The 9,490-nt window shown below is 41.2% G+C and overlaps 2 protein-coding genes across 2 annotated transcripts in view; both read left to right on the forward strand.

Annotated features, from left to right (window-relative positions):
- Positions 1–4,535: 4,535 nt before the first annotated feature.
- LOC149035374 (uncharacterized) lies at positions 4,536–7,875 on the forward strand. The gene is made up of 2 exons (XM_089191725.1): positions 4,536–4,674; positions 4,750–7,875. Exon 2 carries the CDS (start codon positions 6,674–6,676, stop codon positions 7,844–7,846), a length of 1,173 nt encoding a protein of 390 aa, XP_089047851.1. The 5' UTR covers positions 4,536–4,674; positions 4,750–6,673; the 3' UTR covers positions 7,847–7,875.
- Positions 7,876–7,952: 77 nt separating this feature from the next.
- Positions 7,953–9,490, forward strand: part of LOC113676087 (uncharacterized) — a 3,351-nt gene continuing 1,813 nt past the window's right edge. The window contains exon 1 of the mRNA XM_089191269.1: positions 7,953–9,490. This exon is cut by the window's right edge and continues 1,813 nt beyond it. Within this exon, the coding sequence (XP_089047395.1) occupies positions 7,953–9,490 (1,538 nt within the window).

Consider the following 9,490-nt stretch of genomic DNA (forward strand, 5'->3'; position numbering starts at 1 on the left):
CCAGGCTTTCTGTTGGAAGTAAACTTTGTTTTTCGTGCCTGCATTTTCCTATACAATTATTCATTTCTCCTGTAAGTGTTTCTCATATGTATACTAAGCTGAAAACGGTATTTGTTATGTGGTGTAAATATAATTGGCTACTATTTCAATACTTACTACAATACAATTACCGGTACTATTACAATTATTACAATAATTATTATTAATTATAATTTTTTTTTGAGTATTGAATTGATTAAATTTTGTTTTACAGGTTAAGAGTTGTAGCAGGGTAAGTCTTTTGCCTAACAGACTGTCTTCTTACGTTTTCTTTTTCTTGGTTACAAAAGTTTCAGGCTGAGATAGCTTTTAATTATGAACAGGGCAAGTGCTAGGGTGATGACTCAACCAAAAGAAAACAAAAAGTCACCACCAAAGGTTATTACCAGATGAACTACTAATCTTATGGGGTTGTTGGAATGGTTCTCATGAATGTGTGAAATACACTTTAGCATATTTTGTACTATTACCTCCCAATTTGTTTGTCTCCATTTGGAGATACTGGGCTGGTATCCTTTAGTTAATACATTTGGTTTATTGGTTAGAGTGGTTTTACTGAACCTAGTGAGTATTATTTAACTGTTCGTGTTTAGAGTAATTTTCATTTTCTGTGAAAGAATGGGGTAATTAATAGTTGGTGGTTTAATATTAATTTTTTTGTTTTCTTTTGTTCTTTATCAACTACTACAAACTAAATAGTCATTTCTTTATTTCATGGGCAAATGAATATCACTCTAAAAGATGTAAAGAAACAAAAGGTCACATGGCATTTAACATCTAATGACGTTGATGTAGTTCATCAGCAGTACCCAGGGCTTATTAAAATCACTCTAATCAAAACCATCATTTTCATTTGCCCTCGAATGAAAAATGACTATTTATTTTGTAGAAGTTGATAATGTAGAAAAAAATTCAGTCTCCTAATTACAGTAATTGCAAATTTTCATGTGCATATGAAAATTAACTTACTTTTTTCATTCTGTATATATGCAGTGAGGAAAAAGACACTGTAAGATTATAATAGTTTTAATATTTTTTCATGACTTTATATCTACTAATTACAATGATAATATTTCAAGGGTATAATAGTAGAAATAGTCATCCAACAAGAACAATACAGATCTCTAGCATGAGAATAAAATATTTTGAACCCATATTACTACTAAAATAGGTTGCAACAGAAATACACCCAACTGTTAATATGAAATTGGTGTAGCTTTCAGATATGAGTGCCTCAAAGGCTCTTTGTAAAGACCTACAGAACTGATATCCCCCTATGGCAATTTCTTGGTGAACAGTACCAGAACAGCTTTCACTGTATTCCAGTTGATGATCTACCACAAACACATTTAATGCTGTTGATAATTCTGACTGCATTAAACATGCCTGCCTGGCTAATCATGACAAACTTGAATAAAGCTGATTTCCAATATCGATTTTTTGTATAAGATCATTTGCAGAGCTGATCCCTTGTGTGTTATTGTAAAACAAAGAACACAAACTCATTGCAACACATTGTTGTCCCGCATTCTGTCCAAAAACTAACTCATTACGTTGACTATATGGAGCCACTGTTGTTTTGTTAGGGTCAACATATATTGAAGGGCAAGGATGTCTCTACTTAATCTATAGTTGCAATAAGTTGCTACATGAGCCTCATTCTTGCAAGAACACATAAGTTTGTTGTCACTACAGCAGTACTGTAGTAAGCGATTAGTAAGGTCAGCGGTTGTCACAAATTTGCCAAGTGACCGCTCGACCACAAGGGCGGCCCTGTTTTCGTCTCATCACATGTGTGATGCATAGTTTTCCATCAATGCAAACCTCTGGCCATTTGCATTTGTAAAGGAGAACTTAAGTTGTTATCTTAAGATTAGAGTGTCGATCTTGTGAATAACAACGGCAGTATTTTTATCGTCGAAACTCCTTCAGACCTAGCAAGTGCAACATTCCGAGGCAGCCACATTGTTACAAGAAAACAATGTGTAATAACAACTGGCATGATATTTTACTTTTCTGATACTTTGACGAATTCTTTCAGAACAGTTTAATTTAAACGTCCTTTTATTCAATAGTTTTTTGGCATTGACAAAACAGTACAATGAAGATGACATGAGGATACACGAGAGAATACATGCATAGACAAATTTTCTAACCTTTCTGCTCATTCCTTAATCTTTTCAAAATTTGTATTGGTATTCGGCTTGGTTCACAATCAGGTCTACATAAACGATGAGATTTGTTTTTATGCTTCTCTCAACTAAAATTTGATAGCTCAGTTGATATAGCATGTTTCTCGATGAAAGGTTCCCTTATAAACGTTCGCTCATAAAGAGATCTCCCATAATGTTCGCAGACCAACCCGTTCCAAGAACGCTTGACATCTTTTAGTGTGAGTCTACCATTAACGATGTGTGCATATTATACACAGTGTCTGTGCTGATTTTGCACCGCAAAAGCTTCTCATCATCCACCATCACACCATGCCTTGTGCCCATTACTCAAAATGTTACACATGGTTCAGTCAAAAGATTGCACATGCGTGATAAGGACTTTACTGTGATTTGTGACCATACAAAAAGAAAAATGAAGGCAGAATTTCAACTCGGGCGTTTCCTCTGGAAAAAAATTTTGGTTGCACAGGAGCATATTGTGACATGTACATAATTTCTATCAATGATCAACTGGACTGGGATCGAGTTACATCTGTATGTCTTATCACAATGTATCTCAATGAAACAGTTGATTAAACTGATCTTGAAACATGGTGGCAATGAAATAGGATAAAGAATCCATGGCCTCCCACTTCCAGTGATGCAAAGTACAGTTCAAATCATCCTATAGCCATAACTGACACAGAAGTGGCGCCTAATGCACCACCATCTGGTTCTTTGCAACAGTCACAAGCACAACAGGGAATTATGCCACACCCGTCTCTCAACACGATGGCCAGGATAAGATAACAGTGGAGCCTCACTTTGTCTAGGTGTATCAATCTTTTCATGAATTCTGAAGCAACGAATTTGCAATTGAAAACAATCTCTGTCACCCAGAATGAAGACATTCATGCTGTGAAAGATAAATCATCAAGCTGTTAGGATGACAAGTCCAAGAAAAGCACCATGGTTAAAGCAAAGGCATGTACATTCTTTAGTAAAGCACATCCTTTTGAAAAAGGCAAGTGTCCAGTATGGGGAGTGAAATGTACAAGGTGCGGTGGCCAAAATTATTTTGCAACAACCATCACAAGCATTGTTGCACAACTGGAAATGATACATGCCCACACGCAAGCTCATGATTACCCAGCAGTAATTTACACTGAAATGTTTGTAGACAAGAAAGAAATAAGATTTCAAGTAGACAGCAGTACCTCTATGAATGTCATTCCTGTCAAGTTTGTGGCTGACAAGAAGCTTGAGTCCATCACGAAGATGCTACAAATGTGGAGCGACACGACACTAAAGCCATGGGGTTCCTGTCGATCAACTCTCCACAATCCAAAGAACAATGAGAAGTTCTCAGTGGTATTCCTTGTCGTTGACTGACAACTGACCCCACTTATAGGAGCAAAGGCAGCCCAATAGATGGGCCTAATTACTCTCAACACACTAACCTTCAAGATGGCAGAACCACCTGAACGACTGAGGACAGAGGCTACAAGAGTGTACAAACAGCTGATGAAATAGTAGCAGGTTACCCAGAAGTGTTTCAGGGAGAGTTAGGAGCACTACCAGAAACAGTTCATCTTGAAGTGGAACCATGCAACTCCCGTTGTTGCACTGCTTTGCCGTGTCCCAACATCACTCAAAAAGAAACTGAAAGAAGAATTGGATCCAGTACAACACTTAGAGGTCATCGCTCCAATCAATGAGCCCACTCCATGGGTAAGCAGTCTTGCTGCAGCAGTGAAGAAGTCTGGAGCACCAAGATTCTGTATCGATCCCAGGCCACTTAACAATGCCCACAACAAGAGAGAAAGGTATCAGCTGCCTGTACTTGATGACATACTCCTGGAGCTCTCAAAAGCTAGAGTACTCTTGACAGTTGACCTCAAGTTGGAATACTAGCACTGTGTCCTCGCCCCTGAATCCAGAGTACTCACGACCTTTGCAACCCCCTATGGAAGGTACAGATGGATTTGTTTGCCCTTCAGTCTCTCCACCTTATTTTAGATATTCCAGAAACACCTAACTCGTGCTCTGGAAAACCTATCTAGTGTTCTGGGTATTGTGGACGACATCCTCATCTATGTCACTAGAGAAACCAATAAAGAAGGAACTGCGAACCACAGCAGGAGTTTACAAGATCAGAGACTGGGACGAGAAGGTCATGGTGTACAGACATGGTTCTTTCTAGTGCGCCCTTTCACCTCTTAAAAGCCAACAAAAATGCAAGAAAATAGATCATATGATGTCAATTAAGAAGCGCAATCGACAAAGAAATAGAAGTGAAGTAAGTAGTGCTGTCACTCCCGACTCCCCTGAGTAGGGTTTTGTCATTTTTGCGGTCACGTGACCACGCGAGCAATCTTGTTGTATTCGCCATGTGCTTTCAAGTGCCAGATTTATTTGTTATTAAATACGGAGTTTACAGAGCTTATTTCGTTTATTTTAAACCGAGAGGCCATACAGTTCGGTAAGTGGACATTTGTGGACATTTGTAAACGTTTTGAAGAACATATAAGACATTGGACATTTATATTTTTTGCAGAAAACCACTCGCATCGCCTTTATGTAAACAAGGAACGTGTCGATTGTGAGTTTTCACTGTGTGCCTCGGATTGTGCAACTGTGTTATATTTTTGTGGTCCGTGGCCATACAGACTTTGAACATTTGGAGATATTTGCGAATAAACCAGTACGTTACTGACAGTTTTCGAACTGAGCGCTTCATTTGGTGGGCTGAATTTGAGTAAACATGTCAACATATTCGTGTCCTGTGAGTCCTGTGGCGGGAAGAGGAGCTCGACTGAAAACGTATTCGACAAGGAGGAACGAAGAGGAAGATAAAGCTGAAAGAGCCGAACAGCTAAAGAGATCAAAGGCAGGATTTGCTGGTGCGTTAAAGAAATTGAGTCTTTATTAGCCGAAGGAAAGGATTTGCGGTCTGAAGATTTGGCTTTAAAACTTGCATCTTATGACCAAATATGGAGGAAATTCGTAGATGCACATGATTGCTTTATGGAGTTGATGGAGTTGGAACCGGAAAAGCGAAAGGCTCTCATGGTTTACGATGAGGAATTAGCGAGGAAATTGGAAATGGATGGCACGGTGAAACGACTTCGCGATTTGTCACTTGATTTGTTTGAGGTTATTGGCGGGAGTCAAAGGTCTGCGAGGTCTCATGGAATTGATCCTGGGAGGAGGAGTGCCGAACACGTGAGTACTGTTTCGAAAAAATCGAAATCTAGTTATGTTAGTGCTGGTTCTGAGGCTCGAAGAGAAAAAATGGCCTTAGCAAGACTAAACTTAGAACATTTGAAAAGAAAACAAGAACTTGACCGTAAAATGGCTGAAATTAATTATGCAAAGGAATTAATGGAGGCCGAAATGGAGGCTGAGAGAGCCTTTGTGAGTTTTAGTATCATGGACCAAAAAAACTGGGTCTGCAAGGGTTAAGGGAAAGAGTTTACCTAGCCAAGGGGAGAATCTGCATGGTGATTTACATGATTCCGGGCTGAAGGGTGATGTTGAGAATGTTGTAGAGCAAGCGGGTTCCAAATTGAAGATTAAAGAGTCGCTGAAGCATGACACCAAACCAGTGCCAACTGACACTGAATCTGTGAAGTTACCATTTTCAAAGGGGGATGAGCCAGGAACACCTCTCCAAGGAGATAGTGTGTCAGATTTATCAGAAACTGACAGGAAATTTGAACTGCCACCCCCCACCGAGAACTTTCAAGTTGTAGCGGGTCATCCACAGGGAAATTCAGGAAATTTGCTAATGCAAGCTGATTTGAATACCGGTCAGCAGATAGTTAAAACTCTGAGTCAAGTTATGAACACTCCCACGATAGAATACATGCATTTTGGTGGAAATCCAATTGACTATGTGTCATTCATGCGCAACTTTGAAACCTGCTTGGAAGATCATACCGATGGTTCTAGAAGTCTTCAGTTGCTAATTCAACACTGTACTGGTAAAGCTAGAGAAGCGATTGAAAGTTGTGTAAACCTACCAGTGTCAGAAGGTTATGAATCTGCAAAGAAAACCCTGAAAGAAAATTTCGGTCTTCCTCGTGTTATCGCGAAAGCTCATTTAAAGAAGTTAGAACAATTGCCACCATTGAAAGCTAGCACTGGGTCAGCATTGTTAGAGTTTTCAAGAAGCCTTGAGATAGCAGAGAGAACCCTGAAGGGAATGGGTCCTGAATATGTCAGTGACTTGAACCACACCAACACCCTGATGGAGCTGAATAGGAAGCTACCCTATTTTATGAGCAAAGTGGGCAGAATGTGCGGGGAGAATCATTGAAGCTGGAGAAAGGCCAAAATTTGAGGATTTTCTGAAGTTTGTAAAGGCCCGAGCAAAGCTTGTGAACAATGAATTTGGAGAAGATCTTGCTGCGAGCTCTTCAAGAGAGAAGAAAAGAAATGGAGAGAAGGTAGAGAAACCACTATCAAAGCTAACCTCAATGACAACTAAAGTTGAACTTGATCAGAAAGCAAACCAAAATGGTAAAACATCGGGTGCCAACCGAAAGTGTCCTGCTTGTCTTGGACAGCACGGATTATGGAGGTGTGAGAAATTCAAGAAGCTGCCGTATCCAGAAAGAGAAAGGTTGGCGTTAAGCAAGAGGCTGTGCTTCAAATGCCTCAACGGAGGACATTTTAAAGATCGTTGTCCCAAGGAAGCCTTCAAGTGTCAGGTGCGAGGTTGTGTTGAGGATCACAATACTCTGCTACACCCCACTCCCAGAGATCAGACAGAGAGAATAAGTTCTACCAGTGTTACCCCTCATGGTTCCTCTCTTGATGCTGAAGATCATCTTCAACAAGTTAATGCAGCCACAAGTAATTCAGGTGAAGTCCAAAGAGCGACTCAAGAACGGCAAGGTGCAAGTTCTGTGACAGTAGCAACTGGGGCCGGCGAGAGACGTGTTTGCTTAGGAGTCCTTCCTGTTAAGGTTACAGCCAAGGGAGGGACGAGGACTGTGGAGACGTATGCGCTACTAGACAGCGGTAGCGAGGTGACTTTGTGCAAAGAACAGCTTTTCAATGACCTCGGGTCATGGGGCTCAAGATGTAACTATGAGCTACAAGGAGTGACAGGGTCCAAGAACGTTGAAGGCCACGTGGTAGATATTGTTGTTACGTCGTTGGATGGCAGAGTGTCAGAGGAACTGTTGAACGTTAGAACCGTTGAGCAGATACCAGTGTCAGTCAGTTGCATTCCCAAGAGAGAAGACATTTTGAACTGGTCCCATTTAAGGGATGTTGATTTGCCAGAGTTAAGTGCATCAGATGTCGGTCTTATCATAGGCCTAAAGGAGAAGCCCTCATTGTTTGTCCCATTGGAATGTAAGTCAGGTGGACATGGTGAGCCAGTAGCGGTGCGATACTTGTTGGGTTGGACAGTTATGGGTCTCTTGGGCGGCACTGGAGATAGTGGACCTTGTTCAGTTAATTTTGTTTGCCTGGGTAACAAGGAGTTTTATGTTGATGAGCCAGAGGTTGTAGAGTTTGAAGGACAGAAAGGTGGTGTTGAGAAGAAAGAGGAGAGTGAAGTTGGAGAATTAGGAGCAAATGAGACAGATGTTAAACCTGCAGTGTGGAGATGCAGAAGTGAAGCGTCAAATACAAGATGAGATTTTACAGGAGCAACTTGAGAAACTTTGGAAAACTGACTTTGCAGATTCTGTTGTGAGCTCAAGCGCAAGTCTTTCAATTGAGGATAAGAAAGCACTAGAGAAGATGGAACAGTCGTTGAAAATGGTTGATGGGCATTACCAAGTAGCGCTGCCGTGGCGTAATGATCCACCTTATTTGCCAAATAACAGGTCAATGGTCGAGCATCGAGCTGAGCTTCTGAAGAAACGTCTCCTCAAAGACCAAGACTTGTTTTCCAAGTACAATACAACCATGAATGAATACGTTGAAGAGGGCCATGCAGAGAGAGTACCAACCAATGAGCTACACCCAGAAGACCGACCAGTGTGGTATTTGACCCACCACCCAGTTATGCATCCATTAAAACCGGAGAAAGTCCGAGTAGTTTTTGATTGTGCGGCTCAGTTTGCCAAGACGTCTTTGAATCAGCAATTGTTGCAGGGCCCCAACTTAACTAATCGTATTGTAGGGGTGTTGAGCCGTTTTCGCCAAGAGACTGTCAGCCTTGTAGCCGATATACAATCAATGTTTCATCAAGTAAGAGTGGAACCCAGAGACTCTGATGCATTAAGACTTTTGTGGTGGGAGGGAGGAGAGCTATCAGCAGAGTTAGTGGAGTACCGAATGGTGAAACACATATTTGGAGCGACGTCGTCGCCAAGTGTCGTGAACTTTTGTTTGAAGAAAACTGCAGAGATGGACGGAGGGCAGAATTCAGAAGTTGCAAGTGTCATCAACAGGAACATGTATGTCGATGACCTCATGAAGTCAACTGAAACAGTGACAGACGCAATTGTGCTGGCAAACAAAGTTCGTGAGCAGCTCAGCAAAGGTGGATTTCATGTAACAAAATGGTGCAGTAATGACAGGAGAGTCATAGCTGCTATTCCGGAATCAGAGAGAGCTAAGACAGTTGTGAACTTGGAGCTTGAACAGCTTCCAACCCAAAGTGCCTTAGGAATGAAGTGGGACATTGAAGATGACAAATTTGTGTGGGAGGTCTCAGACAAACTTATGAGTGCGTCTTCCAAAAAACCAGTGACAAGACGTGGCATAGTGTCTGTTGTGTATTCTTTATTTGATCCACTTGGGTTCATTGCACCATACATCATGAAGGCGAAACTGCTACTTCAGATGTTAACCAGAAAGAAGATTGGATGGGATGAACCACTTGAAGAGAACGAGACTGTGCAGTGGTCAAGATGGCTAGATGACCTTAGCAAGCTTGAAGAGGTGAAGATTGATCGCTGTTTCAGACCCAAAGGATTTGTAAAGGTTCAAGAAACCCAGTTACACCTGTTCTCAGATGCCTCGAGACAAGGTTATTCATCGGTCACATACCTTCGTTTTGAAGATGTTGAGGGGCGAGTCCATTGTTCGTTCGTCATGGGCAAGGCCCGGTTAGCTCCAATCAGAGAAATTTCCATTCCAAGACTTGAGTTGACTGCAGCAGTCATCTCTGTGAAACTCAGCCATGCTATCCATGATGAATTGGATCTGACCGTGAACAAAGTCATTTACTGGACAGATTCCAACTCTGTTTTGAAGTGTATAAACAATGAAACCAAGAGATTTCACACCTTCGAGTCCAACTGCCTGACGATTATACACAATGGTTCTGC

This window comes from Pocillopora damicornis, chromosome 13, assembly GCF_964200805.1.
Source record: "Pocillopora damicornis chromosome 13, jaPocDami1.2, whole genome shotgun sequence".
Taxonomy (NCBI): domain Eukaryota; kingdom Metazoa; phylum Cnidaria; class Anthozoa; order Scleractinia; family Pocilloporidae; genus Pocillopora; species Pocillopora damicornis.

Bases quoted from the DNA above. Each gene is read 5' to 3' on its own strand.
- LOC149035374 (XM_089191725.1), top strand. From the start codon at position 6,674: ATGACAACTAAAGTTGAACTTGATCAGAAAGCAAACCAAAATGGTAAA.